Genomic DNA, 22,291 nt, shown 5'->3' with positions numbered 1-22,291 from the left:
CCCTACCACCCCCAGCAGTACCCCCCCCCCCACAGCAGTACCCCTACCACCCCCACAACAGTACCCCTACCCCCAGCACCCCTACCAGCAGTGCCCTTACCACCCCCAGCAGTACCCCTTCCCCCCAGCAGTACCTCTACCGCCCCAGCAGTACCTCTACCCCCCCAGCAGTACCCCTACCCTCCCAGAAGTACCCCTACCCCCCCAGCAGTACCCCTACCCCCCCAGCTGTACCCCTACCCCCACACAGTTCCCCTACCCCCCCCCACAGTACCCCTACCCCCCCACACAGTACCCCTAACCCCCCAGCAGTACCCCTACCCCCAGCAGTACCCCTACCCCCCACAGCACCCCTACTTCCCCACAGCACCCCTACCCCCACACAGCACCCCTACTCCCCACACAGCACCCCTCTCACACACACATTACCCCTCATACACACACACATACAGCACCCCTCTCACACACACAGCACCCCCCAACACACACACACAGCACCCCCCACACACACACACAGCACCCCCCCCACACACAGCACCCCCCCCCCCACACACACAGCACCCCACACACACTTACACAGCACCCCCCCACACACACACACAGCACCCCACACACACTTACACAGCACCCCCCACACACTTAAACAGCACCCATCATACACACACACACACACACAACACCCCCACACCCCCCCCCCACAGCACCCCCCACACACACAGCACCCCCACACACACACAGCACCCCCACACACACACGCACCCCCCACACACACGCAATTGCCATGTTGGCACTTTAAGGAAAAAAAAGTTGGCATGTATTGGGGTTTGGGCTCAAAAAGGTTCGCCATCACTGGTCTAGGATCACAGAGCATGTTGTTATCAACTTTCACATACTATATGATATCGGATTGGTGAATATGAGGACTGTTCTAGGCAATTTTTTGCTTGTATTTCCTTTTTTTTTTGCAAATAAATTGACCTTTTCTAAGAAGATTGGTGTGCAGTGGAATGTACTAAGGTCGGAGTGTGCAGACATTAGGGATCGTTTGGCGATACATTTTTCTATTGGAGTTTTACCAAGTCCAGCACCAAGGATGTGTATGTTAAATTTTATTCACATGATATGCATCTAATAACTGGCAAAGATATTTCTCACTTCCTCCCAGCTCTCCAGGCGGATTAGAGGGGGCCCGGTCGCGCAATTAAAGCGCCAGAATGCCCGACCGGGCCCCTCATGGCAGATGTCCATCAGGAGGCCCTAAGTGCATGGGCCATCCGATGGACTGGCGGTGCACGGACAGGGCCGCCATTTCGGTTCGCGTTCCCCCCGGGCACTGAATTGTACCCCTGGGGGTACGCGTACCACAGGTTGGAAACCGCTGCCTTAGATGAAATCTCCTTTCTTCCAGCCTAAATGTGTGACCTTGTGTCCTATGTATAGCACTGTTTATGAATAGATTTCCAGATAATGGTTTGTACTGGCACCGAATATATTTGTATAATGTTGTCATATCCCCTCTGAGGCGCCGTTTTTCCAAACTAAAGAGATTAAATTTTTTTTACCTTTCTTCATAACTAAAATGCTCCATTCCTTTTATCAATTTTGTAGCTCTTCTCTGCATTTTTTTCTAGTGCCATGATATCCTTCTTTAGAACAGGTGCCCAAAATTGCACAGCATATTCAAGGTGTGGTCTTACCAGCGATTTATAAAGAGGCAAAATTATATTTTCATCCCGGTAATTTATGCCTCTATTTATACATGACAAAATGTTACTGGCCTTAGCAACTGCAGATTGACATTGCATATTGCTGCCTAATTTGTTGTATATAACAATTCCCAAATCCTTCTTGTGTGTGGTTATCCCTAGTTCACTACCATTTAGGGTGTAAATTGCTTGTGCATTCTTGACCCCGAAGTGCATAACTTTGCATTTCTCTATGTTAAATTTCATCTGCCATTTGAGTGCTCAGTCCCCCAATCTATCCAAATCCCTCTGCAGCAAAGCAATATCCTGCTTACATGTAATAAAAACAAAGGATTTAACCAGGAAAGGTACATTCAGATTATTCTGGTTTTCAAGTACATCCAGGGGATGTTACCTTAGCCCAACTATTACTATTACCCAATTTAATGGTAATCTACCTCGGAAGGATGAATGGCTGATTCAACCGTGCCGGGATTTGAACCTGCGACCCAAGGGTTGAACATATTCTACTGATGATGCATTAGCCCACTGAGTTGGAATTTTTTTAATTGTGTGTACCCTTGTCTGTCACAGTTCCCCCCTATTGCTGTCTATGGACTGTCTGACATACCAAAATGGGCATTAGCTGAGAAGATTGTCTGTCTGAATGGCTGAAATTACATTAATACTGTTGTGTAACATACTACATTATCACATACAGGCCGGCGTTCCCATCCAGGTCTTACTTTCTGTGTGCAGGAAGAAGTGCTCAGTCCAGAATAAGAGGAGGGGATAGGGAGATAGGGAGGGGATCCCCTCCTCTTTCTACTCACATGCTGAGTGATCCCTCCCAGCCCCAGGCATGCTGCTCAGGGGCTAGTGAAGAGAAAGACAGAAGAGACACAAAGGAGAGGGAAGTAAAAGCAGAAATAAAAGTGAGGGCTTGAGAAGAAAGAGGTTAATGGGGACAGAGGTACAGCTAGGGGGATGAGAAGGGAGTGGAGTGATAGTGAGGAAGTAAGTGGTCACAAAGACAGGTGTGTGGGGGTAAATACTCACATTCTGTATATATATATATATATATATAATGACTGAAACAGCTCTAAACACTGATAGCAAGTACCACAGTAGCGATCAGTTTCACTGTTTAGTGAACCAGACTATGTTCAGCTTTAGCCAGAGCCACAGCCTAGGGCTCTCTTTCCGGATCCTAACCCCCACTATTACCCCTAACCCCCCTCTACAAGTCCTAAACCCCACTACAGCCTCTAACCACCCACTAACAGGTCCTGTCCCGCCACTTCAGCCTCTGACCCCATACTACTGCCCCTAACCCCCCAAAACAGCCCCTCACCCCCGACCACAGGCCCTGACTCCCCAACTTCATCCTCTGACCCCAACACTGCCCATTACAGCCCCTAACACCCCTCCCCTCCCCCCAACTACTGCCTGTGATCCTAATCTACTGGCCTTGATCCCCCTCCCCCCCCACTACAGGACATAACCCCCCCTCTGCTCCTCACCCACCAGAACATTTCCTGACCTCCCACCCACCCCATCAGCCTCTGACCTCCTGTAGCGGTACTTACCTTATCCGGGGGCCGGCCGCGGTCCTCTCTTCAAGCCGCGCGCGGTCCTGCGGCTGCACGAGCCGCGCGCGGCTCATCCAACTGCTCAAACAGGAAGGCGGGCAGTGACCGCGAGAAGCGGTCACGTGTCCCGCCTGCAGCTAAGAGCGCGCCGCGAATCTCGGGCGCGCTCTTAAAGAGACAGTGGGAGCCTAAATTGCAAAAAGGCTCCCATTGGCTCCTGTCACGCCAATCACCCCATACACTTACCTGTTGGGGGAGTGGAAGTGACAGGAGCCAATCACGTTAGTTTGAAGGCTACTTATACTTACCCTTTTCCCTTAGTTCCTTGCCCTATCGTGGTTTCTGCTACAGTTCCCTTTAGTGCTTGTTGTGTTCAGTTGTGTTTCTCCGTATTTGACCTTGGCTTTGTATTCTGACTTCGTTTTCGCTTTATCCTTGTCTGTACTGTTTGCCGGCTTGCTGATTCCTGTGTACCAGACCCCGGCTAGTTCTCGTTTACGCTGTCTCTTTGTGCCCTTGACCTCGGATCGCTCCTGACTCTGTACTTCTCCTTTACGTCGAGTCCGGCCACTCTAAGGTCCGGTAGACGTATCTCTCCTCTGTGCTGTCTTCTGTTTTGCTGGATCCTGCGTGTAGGGGTATATACTCATTACATTACGATAGGGCCATGGACCCCGCAGATTTAGCTCAACAGATGGCGACCCATGAGGCTAGATTTGTAGAGCAGGATCACCGTATGGATCAAATAGCTCAGGCTCTCCAGACGCTCTTAGCTAGAACCATTCCAGCAACCGCACCTAACCCTCCTGCACCCCTGCTTCCTGAAGTATCGACTATGCCTAATGCTACAGCACATTTAACGCCTCCTCCTAGGTATGGAGGGGATTCTAAGACATGCAGAGGGTTCATTAACCAAATAGAGTTTCATTTTGAAATGTATCCACGTTCATTTCCCACAGAGAGGTCCAAAGTTGGGTTCTTTATGCACCAACTTACCGACAAAGCACTTGAATGGGCAAACCCTATTTGGGAAGCAAAGGAGGTTATGTCCGGTTCTGAGGCAGTTGACCAATTAATATCAGATTCTATATTGGATGAGGTAGCGGCTAAGGAACTTCCTGTTGCCTTAGAGGACCTTATTGACTACCTCATCGATATAGATAATAGGATTCGGGACAGGCTCTATACCAAGAACAGGAATAGACGTTTTGTTACGCCTATTCACCCCAGAGTTAATCCACCGGAGAGTGTAAAAGTATCTGAAGAGGAGCCAATGCAATTAGGGGTTGCCAAACTCTCTGATAATGAAAAATTACATAGGAGAAGAGAGGGACTCTGCCTATATTGTGGTAGGAGAGAACATATGGTAAAGGAGTGTCCTCTGCTCCCGGAAAACTCTCGCACCTAAGACCTTATAGGGGACTGGCCTTGGGTGTGATTTCTAAGTCTCCTACATTGCCTCCTAACCGACTGCTTCTCCCTGTTTCTTTACATATGGGAGAGAGTTGTATAGTTGAAAACATATACGCCCTGGTTGACTCTGGGGCAGCTGAGAATTTTATAGACTCTGGTTTTGTAAAGAAAAACAATATTCCCATCAGGGAGAAGGAGATACCCTTGGCCGTTGAGGCCATAGATGGTAGACCATTGATATCTCCAGTTGTTACTCACGAGACTGCACCGCTACACATGTACACAGGGGTTCTACACTATGAAACCATTCGGTTCCAGGTCATCACCTCTCCCTCTTCACAGTTGGTATTAGGGTATCCATGGTTACGTGCCCACAATCCCATTTTTGACTGGGAGACAGGGCAGATAAAATCATGGAGTGAAGCCTGCCATGAGTCATGTACTATTGAAGTCACGCCTGTGAATTCTATTAACGTTCCTACTGTTCCTCCTTTATCTACGGCTATACCCTCTCAGTATTTAACTTTAAAGACTGTCTTTGATAAAAGAGAGGCTGACAAATTACCGCCTCACAGACCCTACGATTGTGCTATTGATTTGTTGCCTGGTACTATACCTCCCAAGGGCAGGGTGTACCCCCTATCGGTTCAAGAAAACCGTGTCATGGAGGAGTACATTAAAGAATCATTAGAAAAGGGATTTATTAGGAGATCCTCTTCTCCGGCTGGAGCGGGGTTCTTCTTTGTATCGAAGAAAGAAGGTGATTTAAGACCTTGCATTGATTATAGAGGTCTTAATAAAATCACCATCAAAAATGCTTACCCTATACCGTTAATAACAGAATTGTTTGACAGGCTCAAACATGCTACGGTATTCACCAAATTAGATCTTAGAGGAGCATACAATTTGATACGTATAAAAAAGGACCACGAATGGAAGACAGCCTTTAACACTCGGTCAGGTCATTATGAGTATACCGTCATGCCATTTGGGCTTTGCAATGCCCCAGCAGTGTTCCAAGAATTTATTAATGATGTCTTAAGGGACTTTATTCACTCATTTGTTATTGTGTACTTGGATGACATTTTAATATATTCTACAGACATTCACACTCATCACAGACATGTTACGACAGTTCTGAAGACCCTTCTTGCTAATGGTCTTTATTGCAAATTAGAAAAATGTCTATTCGACCAATCCGAGGTCCAGTTTTTAGGGTATTTGATTTCCGCTGAGGGTTTTCGGATGGATCCCCAGAAGCTCGCTGCGGTCATAGAATGGCCTCTGCCGCAAGGTCTGAAAGCCATCCAGCGTTTTCTGGGTTTCTCTAATTATTATAGACGTTTTATCAAAGGTTTTTCGTCTATAGTAGCGCCTATTACTCGTATGACTAAAAAGGATGGCAATACACGTGTCTGGTCTACTGAGGCACTTCAGGCTTTTGACTTTCTTAAGACTACGTTCGCCTCTGCCCCTATTTTACAGCATCCTGTCCCCTCATTGCCATATATACTTGAGGTTGATGCTTCCGATATAGGGGTAGGTGCTGTCTTATCCCAAAGAGAGTCTCCTGACAAGCCATTGCATCCTTGTGGCTTCTTTTCTAAACAAATGTCCAAAGCAGAAAGGAATTATGATGTGGGTAATCGCGAACTCCTTGCTATCATTTTAGCACTCAAAGAATGGAGACATTTGTTAGAAGGCACTAAGGATCCCATCCTCATATTTACGGATCATAAGAACCTGTCCTACCTTAGCGAAGCTAAAAGATTGTCTTCCAGGCAGGCTAGGTGGTCACTGTTCTTGTCTCATTTTAATTATATAATAACCTATAGGCCAGGTGACCGGAACACTAAAGCGGACGCTCTGTCCAGACAATTCGAGACTATTGACAAACAGGAGATTGATGTCACTCCTGTCATTCCCCCAGACAGGATAATAGCAACTACTATATTGTCTATTTCCTCGTCCCTCTTGCAGGCCATACAAGCGAAACAGAGCATGGCACCTGGCGAGAGGCCTAATGATAAATTGTTCGTTGACGTTCCCGAGAGACGGGATATTCTGTCACTATATCACGATACTAAGACTGCTGGACATCCTGGTATTTCCAAAACAGTGTCAGCCGTTTCTCGGTATTTCTGGTGGGATACCTTACGTAAGGATGTTACTGACTATATAAGTGCTTGTTCTACTTGTGCATGTATGAAAACCTCTCGTAGAGTTCCTTGTGGGCTGTTGCATCCGTTACCCGTTCCCGAGAGACCTTGGTCTAATCTATCAATGGATTTTATTGTTGAATTACCCCCTTCGAATGGTAACACAGTCATCCTAATGATAGTAGATCGGTTTTCCAAAATGGCTCACTTTGTGTCTCTTCGCAAGTTGCCCACTTCCAAGGAACTGGCTCTTATCTTCGCTAAAGAAGTGTTTCGATTACATGGTATTCCCTTATCTATTGTATCCGATAGGGGTAGCCAATTTATTTCCAGGTTCTGGAAAGCCTTTTGTTCGGAGATGGTATTTCCCTCTCATTTTCTTCCGCTTACCATCCCCAGTCTAATGGAGCTGCTGAACGTGCCAACCAGTCTCTGGAGCAGTACCTCCGTTGTTTTGTGTCTCACCATCAGGACAATTGGTCTGACCTGCTTCCTTGGGCTGAATTTGCTCGGAATAACGCCACTCATGATTCTTCCGGCAAAAGCCCTTTTTACGTTGTCTATGGCCAGCATCCCGTTGTTCTTCCGGCTGCATTCTCCTCACAGGGCATGCCAGTTCTGGATGAGCATTTGGCTGGTTTGCGTAATACTTGGGAGCAGGTTCAGCGTTCTTTGGTGGACTCTGCTGCCCGCCAGAAGGCTCAGGCTGACAAGCATCGCAGAGCGGCTCCTTCCTATGTTGTGGGGGACAGGGTTTTGCTTTCCACACGGAATATTCGCCTCCGGGTGCCTTCTATGAAATTGGCTTCCCGCTTCATTGGTCCTTATCGCATTATACATAAGGTTAATCCCGTTTCTTATGCCTTGGGTCTGCCTAAAAATCTGCGTATACCCAATGTATTTCACACCTCGTTGTTGAAGCCTTACGTACGCAACCGCTATACCCGGAGTACACCCCCTCCCCCTCCTGTCTCTGTGGAGGGTCATGAGGAGTTCGAAGTGTCTGCTGTTATTGACTCTCGTTTCCTCAGGGGTCGGCTTCAGTACTTGGTACATTGGAAGGGTTATGGGCCTGAGGAGCGCAGTTGGATTTCTGCGGATGCTGTTCATGCTCCCCGCCTTGTACGTTCTTTCCATTCGCGTTTTCCTGCCAGACCTGGTCCTGCCCGCCCGGAGGGCGTGTCCTCAGGGGGGGGTACTGTAGCGGTACTTACCTTATCCGGGGGCCGGCCGCGGTCCTCTCTTCAAGCCGCGCGCGGTCCTGCGGCTGCACGAGCCGCGCGCGGCTCATCCAACTGCTCAAACAGGAAGGCGGGCAGTGACCGCGAGAAGCGGTCACGTGTCCCGCCTGCAGCTAAGAGCGCGCCGCGAATCTCGGGCGCGCTCTTAAAGAGACAGTGGGAGCCTAAATTGCAAAAAGGCTCCCATTGGCTCCTGTCACGCCAATCACCCCATACACTTACCTGTTGGGGGAGTGGAAGTGACAGGAGCCAATCACGTTAGTTTGAAGGCTACTTATACTTACCCTTTTCCCTTAGTTCCTTGCCCTATCGTGGTTTCTGCTACAGTTCCCTTTAGTGCTTGTTGTGTTCAGTTGTGTTTCTCCGTATTTGACCTTGGCTTTGTATTCTGACTTCGTTTTCGCTTTATCCTTGTCTGTACTGTTTGCCGGCTTGCTGATTCCTGTGTACCAGACCCCGGCTAGTTCTCGTTTACGCTGTCTCTTTGTGCCCTTGACCTCGGATCGCTCCTGACTCTGTACTTCTCCTTTACGTCGAGTCCGGCCACTCTAAGGTCCGGTAGACGTATCTCTCCTCTGTGCTGTCTTCTGTTTTGCTGGATCCTGCGTGTAGGGGTATATACTCGTTACACCTCCACTACTGCTCTTATGCCCCCACTACAACCCTATGCCATCACTACAGCCAGGGCCGGCCGGCCCTGTCATAATTTAACAGCAGTTTGGGAAAAATTGGAACATAATAAGGGCGTCTGGGAGGCTGACCTGGGGTTGGCCGAGGGTTATAGACACATTTCCCACTGAAGTTCCGGCATTCTCTGATTACCTGCCGCAAGTGTCGGAACTTGTGGAAACAGTACACTGCACCCCAAGCACTTATACAGACAAACACTGCACCCCCAGTGTACACACAGACACGCACTGCACCCTCAGCACACACAGACACACACTGCACTCCCAGCACAGACACAGACTGCACCCCCAGCACATACACAAACTGCACCCCCAGCACATACACAGACACAGACTGCACCCCCAGCACACACCCAGACTGCATCCTCAGCACAGACGCACTACATCCCCAGCAACCACACAGACACATACTGCCTCCCAAGCACAGACACACAGTAAACCCCCGAGTACAGACACAACTGCACTCCCAGCACACACAGAGACACACTGCATCCGCAGCACATGGACACACACTGCATATCCAGCACACAGACACACTGAAACCCCAGCACATAGATACACTGCATCCCCAGCACACACACAATGCCTCCCCTGCACACAGACACACTTCATCCCCAGCACACGCACAGACACACAACCATCCCCAGCACATGCACAGACACACACTACATTGCCTACATAAGACACTGCATTCACAGTAAATGTGGATGTGTTTTGGTCGGGAAGGTGGCAGCATTTCAACCTTGGACCCAGCCAGCACAATGACTTGGGCTGGCTTTGACTGCAGCCCCTATCTCTGACTGCTGTCTTTAAACCCCTAATACAGCACCCCCCCACCCCCTGCTATATTGGGCTAAAGGGAAGCTAACCCTGATTCTCCCTTCCCATCTTATACTAAATAGAAATTCCTCTACTTCTCACATGTATTTCCCACACCTCACATATTGCCACACAGATCACTCACAGTGGCCCAAACGTATCACTCATGGCTACTCACACAGCAACACATAACACTCACAGCTACCCACATGCAGCCACACACATCACTCACCAGCCTTATAAATCACGCACAGAAAGCCAACATACACCTCACACATATCTACAATAATTACAGCCACCCTACACACCTACACAAGATGCACACCCACACCACACATCCACTCAACATTTTAATAAATATTCACATTACATAACATTAAAAAATAACATTGGGGAACAATTTCCTGGTGCACATCCTAATGAAATGGGCTGCACACGCCTATGCGCAGCACGTGCCAGCTTTACTGGAGTCTGGGCAAATAAGCTGCCCAGACAGACCAAGCAAAGACTATTGATACCGGCCAGTCGGCAGACTGCTGAAGAGGCAGGCACACTCAGAATGAATGGGTGATGGCAGACATGCTGGCAATCGTGGCCGCAGTGTAGCCATTACTCACAGACTATCTGCTGGCTGCTGGTGTCCAGTGCACACTGAAGGCTGCTACAGCTATCATATTAGGCTAGGTAGTGCAATGTCTGTGTGCATCAGCACAGTGTTACAAGGAGCTGAGCAGCATGTGATCTCACCAGCAAACTGCAGGACCCCAGGAATCATGGATTTAATACAAATCAATAAGTGAGTGTGTGAATTTGGCTATATGTGTGCATAAATGTGTGTCTATCATTGTGAAGTATCTTTGGCTTAATGTGAATTTTATAAAAAGAGATGGGGCATATGTGATGAGATGGGCTGGTCATATGGTTGTGATGTCACAACACGGGGTGGCAAATAAAAATTTTTCCTAGGGCGACAAAATGCTTGCACCGGCCCTGATCACATAGTAATACTGTAATGTATCTTTATAAACCATGAGAGTACTGTACCAAAATTATCAAGAAACTATTTCAGGTTTACATTCGCACAAACATTTAGTACGCACAAAATTTGGATCAGGAAAAAAATTTGCACAAGAGAAAATTTCTGCGCACACCAACTAAGAAAAATTAGAGGAATATTGGTAACAAGGTGAAATACAAGTCAAGTCCAAAACACTGCAGTTCAGAATAACAAGGTTGGGTAAAAACTAGGAAAATCTCCATGGAACCGCGCAACACTAAGGTTTGTTCCATCACAAATATAATTCTGGAAGATGCACATTTGCATGCTTGGAGGCAAAGCTATTAGAAGCACTGCTCTAAAGAAATGCATGCCTACAAAGACATAAATAGGCACCAAGTGGTAACATCTACTGTTGAAAGTATGAGTATCAGATCGCAATGTATGTACCATCGCAGGTACACATCGAGTTAAAGTGGTCTGACTGATTTGCAACTGGATCAAACTGTAAGAAGCCTATATCACTTGGCCTAGTATGCACAGAGCATTGCACATGGAATTGTACAAAAATGACACATCATCTAGTATAGATAATATTTGGAAATATGTATGTATAAAAATTATAAATGTATGATTTGTGCCGTCACAAAAAATGGGACTACATCATGTAGTACCATTTTTTGTGACGGCACAAATCATGGATAAAACCTTCATGTTAAACAGCACACTGTCATGGCAATCTACTTGGAGCTTAAAATAAATCGATTTATTTAAACTTTTTTTTTTTTCAAAAAATGTTTTTTGCACTGCCCAGGGATAGCTATAGGGCTTATTCACTAAAGTGAGCTTTCAATGTCAATTTCAAAAGGTTAGAGTAGCGAAACCATAGCTGACTTAGAGACATTTGTGAATAACCTTCTAAGTAAACACAGTATATAATTATTACTTTATTATGTAAAATTATATAATTGTTACAGATATATGTCTTAAAACAATGAGGTAAAGTCCTCAAAATGTACATAATTAGCAGAATGTACAGGCTCTAAACGTCCCATGCATTTAAATGGTCCCTGCAGCTCTGACATAGGCATTTGAAATATGCATGCTCAATTAAAGGGGCAGTGATCTGTACCACAAAAAGCAGCCTGTGTTTGTTTTGTTTGCAAGAGTAAAGTTGTGAGTTCATAGCTGCAGGTGCATTTTAATTTAAAGTTAAAGTGTGTCCAGTGGTAAACTTGATCCTATATAGAATTTCACTGTAGATATATGCTTGGTATTTGAGCTCTTAAAGGAACATTCTTAGTCTAGTTGTAAGTTTCATTAGTACAGTGCTGCACATACTGGTACTCAAAGGGTTATTTACTGGGGTGACTTAATTTCAAATAAAAGAAATTATATTGCATTAATGAGCCCTAATATTTTTGTATTTACTATTGTTTAGAGGCATATTAAGAGACCTAGAGTTCCAATGATTTGATTTTTTTTTCCTGTTATTGTTTGAGGGAGTTATCTTTAAATATAAGCTTGATTTATTTGAATTAAATAAATACATAGCTCTGGATGTTTTCTTCTTTGTGGACACAGTTGCAAACCTTTCTGGAGAGAAACTGGCAACTTTCTGAACACCGTGCAAACTTAAACAAAAAAGGCCACATTTACCGCCAGGCAGTGTGGGCAGCTGCCAAAGGGCATCAATCTGAGGAGCAACACCCACTCCACTAAGTTAAAAGCTTGGCAAGATGCGAGGCAGCATGGCCCTCCCTGTACACAGCAGTAAAGAGTAATTTAAGGTGGGGGAGGTGGCTTCCTGCTGTACATGAGTATCATCAGCAAGAGTTATGTTGTGTGTGCGTGTGGATGTGTGTGTGTGTATATATATATTTATAGACCAAACACTTACACTTTAACTTATAAGTTGTCACCCAGTGCCAAGTCACAAAAATAAAAATATATAGCAGAAAAATACAGACACTCTGGAATCCCCAAGTGATTCTTCTTTATTCAAAATAAATAAGTCAACGTTTCAGCCCCTGACCGGAGCTTTCATCACACACACACACACATATATATATACATATACACACATAAATATACATATATCCTATAGACTGTAAGCACGTTTGAGCAGGGTCCTCTTCAACCTATCGTTCCTGTAAGTTTTCTTGTAATTGTCCTATTTATAGTTACATCCCCCCTCTCATAATATTGCAAAGCGCTACAAAATCGGTTGGCGCTACATGAATGCAATAACAATATATACATACACATACGTAAATATATTGTGTAACGAAGCTCCCTGTACACCTGGCTGGGTACCTCCGTTAAGGACCGCTTCTTGCTGGAACAGGGGACAAACTGCAGCACTTCTGCCCACAGTCGCCGTGGCTTGACTGGGGCCTTGGAACCGCTCTCTCCTGGAGCCGAATGGGGAACTCGCTCTAGCAACCCCCAGGCACTGGACGACACTCAGTCCTGGAAGCTCTAGTCCTTACAAGGACTTTCCTCATGAGAGAGCAAACCAGGTAGAATAAGCTGCACACCACCTAAAACCAGGTGGCTGATCTAGCCAATCAGGCGCAGAAACGTACCCGCTCTGTAACCACACTAGAATCCAGACATAGAAGGGGAAACATACGCGTGAGGGGAGTGCCGGAACATATTGGAGGGGAATCCCTGATGCCCTTTCTCCAACGACTAGTGGCTTAATTGGGCCTAAAAGGGAATGATACCAAGGGGATGATAATGGCGGCCTTCAAAGTTCGCCAAGTGGCAACCGCTCCTCCAGGAGTGCCGAGAGACACAATAGCACCGCTATCATGGCAAAATCAAGAGAATTAGGAACCATCCGGACTGCTCCCTGGCACTATATGGGGATCTATCATTTGTAATGCTGACGGCAAAGAGACAACTGGCCCCAATAGCCAAAAACCTAAGAGAGCCTGAGATCCATTACCGCTGGAGAGAAGACGGGTCCCCAGTAGTCCCCAAGAAAGCTTAATTGATGTTTGATGAACAGGTGCGATGTATTTGCATGACATAATTTAAGTGTACATGTTTTTCAATTGTACTGGTGGTATGATTTAAGTTTGTATAAATCAACACATGCATATGCCATCATTTTACAGCTGCATGTGTCACACATGTGGGCTGGTAATGGACTGGCATTTGGGTTAGCCTGTGTCTACCAGTTAGTCAGTGTTCTCTATAACCACCCAAAACACCTTTTCTATTGTAGTGTCCCTTTTTCCTATCTTGGAATGTGCCGTGTGTCAGTGTATCAAATATTCATTGAAAATGCTGAAATTAGAACATCACACAATGAGAACTCATAATAGTTAACATTCCTAATGTCAAAATCAAGTACACTACTTCAGAGTCACAACTTTAAAAATAAACTATAGTGTTTCACAGAGCTCAACTTGAATAAAAATATAGCATATTATGGTATAGCATTGTATATTTGCCATATATAGCACTCAATGTGCTTTTGCAAGCACTCAAAGCTGCCAGAGTCAAACAGGCTCTGGACTATCAGGAGCCCCAGTGGGAGATCAGATTTATGCTAGTGCAAACTGAGCAGTGACTGTAGGTGGTATGCAACGGTGCCCGATTGTCACCGCCTTGTGACCGCACCAGATCGGTGTGGTGACACTGCTAGAAGGGAACAGTACGCCTCTTGTACCCGGCAGATCTCCACCCGAACCGCGTCTCCCGCAGCGCCCGTGTCTAGTATCAATAAGGAAGAAGAAAAAACTCACAGGCACTCCAACTTCAAGCCGAAGGCAGATTTATTATGACAGAATGCAATGCAACATTTCGACCGGAAAAGGTCTTTTTCAAGCTTGAAAAAGACCTTTCCGGTTGAAACGTTGCGTTGCATTCAGTCAAAATAAATCTGCCTGCAGCTTGAAGTTGGAGTGCCTGTGAGTTTTTTCTTCTTGGATTATTGTACTGGGATTGCTGCTCCTGCTCTGGAGCACCCTTGGCCGTTTGGACTGAGTGCGGTTCTCATCACTTAATCTGCTCAATAGTATCAATAAGGAAACCGGCTGATGCATTACCATGCTATCTTATAGCGCCGCCCCCAATCATGATGCAAACGTACATGCATAGTCACGATAGTTACGCACACACGTTCTGGTGTCAAAGGACCCATTTGGACCAATCAGCAGTGTGTAGGGTTATTTAAACCCAATCCTGCTTGTTTTCAGTGCCCTGCTTAGCTGGTTATCCGAGAGCATGTTCTTTGAGTTTGTCTTCTGGTTATTTGAATCTGGCTTGTTCCTGACCATTTTTCTGGTATTATTGACCTCTTAACTTTGTCTATTCATTTAGGCTTCTGTCTGTGATCCTGACCTCGACTTGTTATTGACTATTCTTTCTATATTAAATCCTGCCATTCTTAAGCCCGGTAATACATCTATTTTAGCCTATTCTCCGTGTTTAACTTAATTCTGCGTGTTGTACCATAGTATCGTCCTGACAGTGGTCCTGACAATCCTCAATTTAGCAATGCAAGATAATTTCCTTCCAGCGCTTGTGAACAGGAATCTGCACTGGAGTAGACCTGTACCTGGCTAGCCCAGTCACCAGTGGACAACAGGAAGCCACCCACACTGATAGATTTACACAGTTGCAGAAGAAGCCCCCATACAAATAATACAAACAGCCCACACACAAACACACTCACAGTCCTCACAAACACAACACCACTGACAATCAAAATACACACTACCCCACAAGCAGCCTCACGCACAATTCCACAAGCAGCCCCATATAATGCCCAAATTCATATGTATCATACACAAGACCACAAACTACTCATGAACATGTAACATAGCAACTGCATATCATATGCACAAATACAATGTTACAAAGCAACTGCAGCAACCATAAATAACACAAGCAAAATATGTTAACAAACATGCCTCAATTATAATAATAGGATCGGCATGCCAAGGGACTTTAAGATCTTGTTTTGGCACAGTATTACTAAAAGTTTGCCAACCCCTAATATAGGCTAACAACTGAACATGTTGTGTAAACATTTATTTGGGCAAATACAAATGAGTGGTCCTGTTTGCAACCAAGTATAATATTAAAGGAACACTATAGTTTAACGTTCTGGAGCATATAGACTGTCCTTGCAGGAGCAGCAGTGTAAGCACGGTCTTTTCTGAGAAAATTATTGCCTAAATTCACTTCTAATGGCTGCCACTCCGACAGCCACAAGAGGTTCTTCCTAGGTTTGGCCCTGCAAAGATTGCAGGACCAATGTTCAGAGTCTCCACTCTCTGTATAGAGATGCTGAACTCTCCCCACAGAGATGCATTGATTCAAGACATCTCTACGAGGAGATGCAGATTGGTGCAGTGCATCAGTCATGCGTATTAGACTCCAAATCAATAGTGAAACTAATGTAGAGAAAGCCATGGTGCAAAAAAAAAAATGAAGGGCAGGGGCCAAAAGACAGATCCTCAACTTTCAAACAACCGCTACAATGCTTTGCCAGCAGTGGATCTACCATTTGCACAAACTTGCAGGGTTGTATTTGTGTGTAGTGCTCGCCTACAAATATAGGTGAGCTTTTGTACAGCTCACATGTGTGTGAATGTTTGTGAATGTTTGTGTATTAGTGTATAATACTAATGCTTGCATACAGGGGTGTAGGTGTGTAGTATTGATGTTTGAATGCAGGGTTATATTTGTGCATAGTATTAGTGTTTAAATACAGTATGTTAGTGTGTTAGTGTGTTTCTGTTCAGTGTTGGTGTATGGGTTATAATTGTGCGTAGTGCTGTTTTTTTTCACGCAGGGAAATTTTTGTGTACAGTGTTGGTGTTTGAATACAGTGGTGTGCTTGTGTATGTGGTTAATGTTTGAATAATATCTTATTGATCCAAGGATAAATCTGACTGCCATTCTGGGGTGTCAAGCTACAACGGTGGAGGAGGTTGTCCGGAACTAAGAGACAGGCGGCCCCTTATGCTACCCGAGGCTGCCTGGCTGGCTGATGAGTACACGGATGCCAGACGGTTAACCCCCCACCCCGCATCTCGAGGTTCCTACACCACTACACCGCCCACCTCCTTGACCCATGGTATGGCCCACTCTCCCCGGTCCCAATTTTCCAGGACAGGATGAGCAGGGGCAGGATGAATCTAGGGGCATCCTACATGAAGTCAACCCCGTACAAATGGCTCGAGGGCTCCGGGATAAGGGAACCACCCTGACCTTGATCCAGAAACATTTGGCAAGCAACGCAGAGAACCCCAACCATTCCGTAGCCTTTTGAGTAGGTGGTGGCGCCATCCATCGGTTGCCAACGGCTTGAGTATACCTGGATTGGGGTGTGGGAGCCTGACATGTGACTGTAGGGGTCATGAAGAATTTGCCCGCCGAGGTCCTGTTGGGAAATGACCTGGGCCCAATGACCTCCGCCTTCGTCCCATTGGCCCCAGCAGAAGCCAATCCAGTGACTACTCAGTCTCAAGCTTAAATGAACAACCATGCTGCGCACTCGGAGACACCACCGGTAAGTCAGACGGTCCCTTTCCTGACAGTAGTTGACCCCCAGCTTGGAATGGACTAAAGAAGTTTGGGAGGGAGGTAGCGAGCCCGAGCTGTCACCGACCAAGGGGTTCTGGGAGGGGAGCATTTTATCTGGGAACAGGGACGTTTATATCAGCTCTCGGAGGTACAAATGGGCCAGGTTACCCCATCCCTTAAGCGCCAGCTGGTAGTTCCTCGGAAGTACCAACAGGAGCTTATGAGGATCGGGCATGATATTCCTTTGGCATGGCACCTTGGAATACGTAGGATGTTATGCCGGGTAACCCAGGGCTTCTTCTGGCCCGAGGTCTCCTAGGATGTCCGACAGTATTGCCAGACGTGCAACCTGTGCCAACGGATAGGGAAGGGCGGGGATCATCCCCAGGCCAAGCTGCAGTCTTTGCTTATAGTAGGAGAACCCTTTTGTAGAGTGGCTGTAGATCTGGAAGGCCCGCTAGCTATGCCTAGTCCCTCTGGTAAGAGGTACATCCTTACCGTTCTGGACTATGCTATCCCAAGGCGGTGGCGCTGCTGAATATCCACGCCGAGACGGTTGCCAATGCTCTGATCCAAGTCTAATCTAGAGTAGTGATTCCCCGGGAAATAGTATCGGACCAGGACACGCAATTTAAGGTGGAGGTTACTTACCAGCTGTGGAAACTGTGCAGGATGAAGCCCATTCACAGTTCCCTGTATCATCCCCAGACTAATGGTCTCAGCGAACGGTTCAACGGTACTTTGAAACAAATGTTGCGCAAGTTTGTTACCGGTTGCAGAGACTGGGAGACGTTCCTCTGTTCTTTGCGTATTGAGAGGTGCCACAAGAATCGAAGGGGTTCTCACAATTTGAGCTCCTATATGGGAGGAGGATCCAAGGCCCTCTGGATCTCATTAAGGAACACTGGGATGAAGAGACTGAGAGCGAAGGTACACCCATCATATCATATGTGCTACAGTTGCAGGAACGAACGACAAAAGTGGGCAGGTGGCTCAGCGAAAACAGCGTGTATGGTATGCTCGGGGCACCCGAACTCGCGGCTTACATGTTGGCTGTAGAGGAGAGCTGGTCTTTCACAGGTTAACTCCACTAAAGATCCCAGTGAGGCTCAGGAACAAGTTATAAAATACCACAGAGTAATAATCACAGCAAGCAAGGTAATCCACGAATATCCCAATACAGATCCCAATGACTGGACGACACACAGCATCAGAAGCAGAACTAACTTTTAATCCACACAACCTCCTTTTAAAGCATTCTCCCATGCAAGGGAGGGATTCACAATAATTAGTACAGTAGCCAATAATGTAACAGTTACCTCCCACACATCTCCTCCCCTCAGTGTGACACATAATCCCATTTAACATAATGTAGTTTTCCCCGAATTCTGGATGTACCCCCAAAACAAGCAGCTAGAATAATACTTTGGGTACCCCCTAGTAGCCCTGATCTGGGTAACTAACATATTCCAAATTCACCCAGATCGGACCAGGGGTTCGGGAGTTAGGTGGAAGGTGTAATTTGACCGACCGCACACGAGGTGGTATCCGAAAAAGGCTCCATGTGTTTTGGCCCTGCGGTCGGTCTTCGTTCGGTAGTTAAAACATACAGTAATTCTTGCCATCCACAGCTAATCTTATATTCGTATGTATTCCCTTGTTCGGTACATTTATTTTACCGAACGGGGGGCTGACTAGTCCCTCCGTTCGGGAGTTATGGAGCTCTTTCTATTTTTTATATGTACTCCAAGCCTAATTTGTCACTAAGTTACGTGAGGTAAGCTTACCCCTTTTGCACAAATTTTCTAGCGATCCACTTACAGGTGTAGGTTTTTGTCTTATACCCCCTTACAGACTTTGGATTTTTGGTGTGGATAAGAGGGTATTTCCACATAAGTGTACAGAGCTGCTGTTATTTATTCTTATTTTAGCACTTTGTTGTACACACACCCCTCCCTAAAAAGAGGTGTATTTTATTGGTTGCGACTTATTAATAACAATTTATGGAAATAAAATGTAATTTAGAGCAAGAATAATGTATCTTATTTACTCAGAATGATTTCTAAACACATTTATTACACATTACTGTGAGTATTATCACTGTGAAAGCTCAGTTATACTCTCAGACACACCAAGAATATGGAAATCCTAGAATAAATAGGGACATTAGGATAGAAAAGAGAAACAGAGGGATTTGGGCTCAAAATAGATACTTGAACACTGAAGCATTAGGAATATGTTTGTATTGCTAATGACATAGTGTTTATTTAATTGTCGTACCCTTTCCTACCTCTTTTTATCATTTTGTGATTGCCTCCACCAGCCCATGCACAAAAGAGTTGCACATTAATCCATACAATACTGGCAGTTTCTGCCCGTCGCTTTTCTCCTGCAGTACTGTACTATTACACAGCTCAGCATTGCCCAGCATACAGCTCCTGCTGTATTTAATCAGCAGAGGAAAATTGGCGTGAGGCTGCAGCCTAAAACTCCTGTAGGCTTGCGGCCCGGGGGAAACTGCCCCCTTCCTTCCTTGCCAGCCCTCCCGTGTGTACATAAAATACCACATGGGATATTCAAAGAGATCAATTCTTAAGATACATTCTGAAAGTAGAGCAGTCACCATGGAAATGTTCCTGCTGACTGCTCCCCTTGCTCAACTTTACCCTAGAATTGCTCTTTTTGCATAACCTTCTAAGATCTCTTCATTAAACAACAGTATCTTATTAAAGTTGTATCTGGCTAGGAACAAGATGTGTGTACATCAGGTTTTGATAGCAAGAGAAGACAAAAGTCTTAGTATAAACTGGAAGGAGGAAAAAGGTGATTTTTCCCTCCACTGATGCAGATTTCCATGACTAATTAAGGGTAAAAACCCATGTATAATTAAAATAATTACTAAAATATTATTAGCATTTTATAATACAAAGTACAGTGCTTGTCATTATGATTATATGTACAACGTATGTTCAAAAATTAGATACCAAGAAATACACCAAGAAATACATAAAAAATTATTTAATTAGAATGTCTGTGACAGAACACAGTGTTATAAATGTCTTAAGAAAAGCATTTTTAATTATCTGTTTTGCCTGCTGAATAAGTCACATCCTGTGGAACACATATGATCACTATGAGTAAAGGAAGTGTCTGCATTCTTCATCTTTTCAGAGTACAATGATGGCTTATGCCACCTGCTGACAAAACCCTGCATTAACCTGACACCGCAGACCATGGGACTATCAAAAGATGCCTGGGAAATATCTAGAGATTCCATCTCTCTGGACAAGAAATTGGGACAGGGATGTTTTGGAGACGTCTGGAAGGGTAAGAAGACCTTGCAACATATACTGAAGCCACCAATATAGCTAAGAATAGTAAAAATATGGATACAGTTTCCTACTAATTTAGAGAATTAGGAATGTATTTCTTATTTGAAGAAGTTTGGAAGCAGGAATGGAACTTTAACAAAATCAATGAGGCAGCTCAGTGTTTGCTCTTTTTCTCTATCTGTAGTTTTAGCTTCCAGCACTTACATCTAATAGTTAACAAACATGCTAGAAATTTTCCCCAAAACACTGAAATCTGCAGAAATTAAATTACACTACACAGCAGTAATGGATAAATGTTTAATAGCCTCAGATGTTTGTTAACAATTTTTCACACAATGCTCAAACTAGGTGAGTGTCATAGGAAATTTAGCTTGCAAATGTTATTAGAAGCCAATTCTTTATAACACTGTTATTTTGTAATGTTTTTATCTGATTCCCAATGTTTTTGTACATTTAAGGACCACTAAAGGAACCCACTTCATCTCAATGAGGTGATCTGCGTGCAGTGGTCCTATAGGTTTATCCCTGCAATGTAAAAGCATAGTTAAACACACCTCCAGTAGGACAAAAGAGATAAAATTCAGAAATCTCCACAATACTGCTATTTTTCCTATTGTATTTTGACCTAGGTTTTTGCAAATTAGTTGACAATTGGTGGACGAACAACAGCCCACAATGTATAAAATGAAAACAAAACCTAACCATGGAGGTACAAAAGATATTAATCAGTAGCTGCCTAAAATTGTCATTGTATAAGAGAATAGTTGTAATAATCTGCAGATAAGAGCCATTCAAATCTAAGAAAGTTTAAGCTTATTTTTCAGTAGTTTGAAAATTGGAGGAACGCTTGTATTCTCTAACCAGCCAGTACTAAGATATTTCCAATTAGGCAGAAGCACTTGGGCTCCTTCTGTCATGTTAGATGTTGTCTTTCTTTAGATTGAAACAAAATGGCACCCTCTTCCTCCCCCTCCCCTTCGTTCAATCAGGAAATTCTTGATTCGCCAATTGGTCTCTTCCTCCATATAAAGCAAGTCAAGCTCTGCCCAGGCATAGAATACCCCATATATTTAAATGATAAACTACAATTTTTCTGGACATAATGGCTCAAATGGACACTATAAGCACTGTAACTACTCCGTCTCATTGGAGAGGGTATAGTGTCTGGAGTCCCTTGGTGTTATTCTTCCATTCAGCATTAAACTGTTTATAACTGTTTAACGATAAATGAGAGTTCCCATCAGCTCTTCCCCTCTATGCTGCTTGGAGTAATGAGAAAGCATTCGTTTTAGCAGCAATGGTTGACTGTGATTGGCTGAGAGTGTCAGCTGACTGCTTTCAGCCTATCACAGGTCCCATTCAGGTATGAATCGGTATGGCTAGAAAGCAAGTGTGCAATCTCTGTTTTATCCAAACCTCCAGTGGGGGCCCAGCAATGTGAAGCCAGGGGCCTTCTTTCATTGTTACACTGCTTGAAAATCGTTTAAGACTGAATGGAGATAAAATGGTTATAGTGCCTACAGTGTTCCTTTAATGTTCCCATATGGTAATGGTTCTGAGCAAATAAGGTGAAAAGATATAATTCACCCTGACAGTTGATACACCCTCTGATATAGGCTTCTGCAGTACAGTACACACAATGCTGATTTAGACCCGTGTGGCAGCTGTGAAAATTACTGGGATCCAGAAGGGAGAATTAAGCATTTCTACTTGCTTTTGATACTCACAGAGAGATGTATCAATGTAAACATTCTCAAAGTGCTAAATATTGAAAGTCATTCTCATTGTTTCATGGTTGTTGCTAATTTATCAATT

General features: G+C 44.9%; 1 protein-coding gene across 2 annotated transcripts in view; it reads left to right on the top strand.

Annotated features, from left to right (window-relative positions):
* Positions 1 to 22,291, top strand: part of FGR (FGR proto-oncogene, Src family tyrosine kinase) — a 151,233-nt gene that overhangs the window by 110,929 nt on the left and 18,013 nt on the right. For both annotated transcript variants that reach the window (XM_063453624.1, XM_063453631.1), the window contains exon 8: positions 20,316 to 20,471. In XM_063453624.1, coding sequence (XP_063309694.1) covers positions 20,316 to 20,471 — 156 coding nt within the window. The remainder of the gene's footprint in view (positions 1 to 20,315; positions 20,472 to 22,291) is intronic.

Source organism: Pelobates fuscus, chromosome 1 (assembly GCF_036172605.1).
Source record: "Pelobates fuscus isolate aPelFus1 chromosome 1, aPelFus1.pri, whole genome shotgun sequence".
Lineage (NCBI taxonomy): Eukaryota > Metazoa > Chordata > Amphibia > Anura > Pelobatidae > Pelobates > Pelobates fuscus.
Note: the sequence above shows the minus strand (reverse complement) of the source record. Positions and strands in the feature narration are given on the sequence as shown.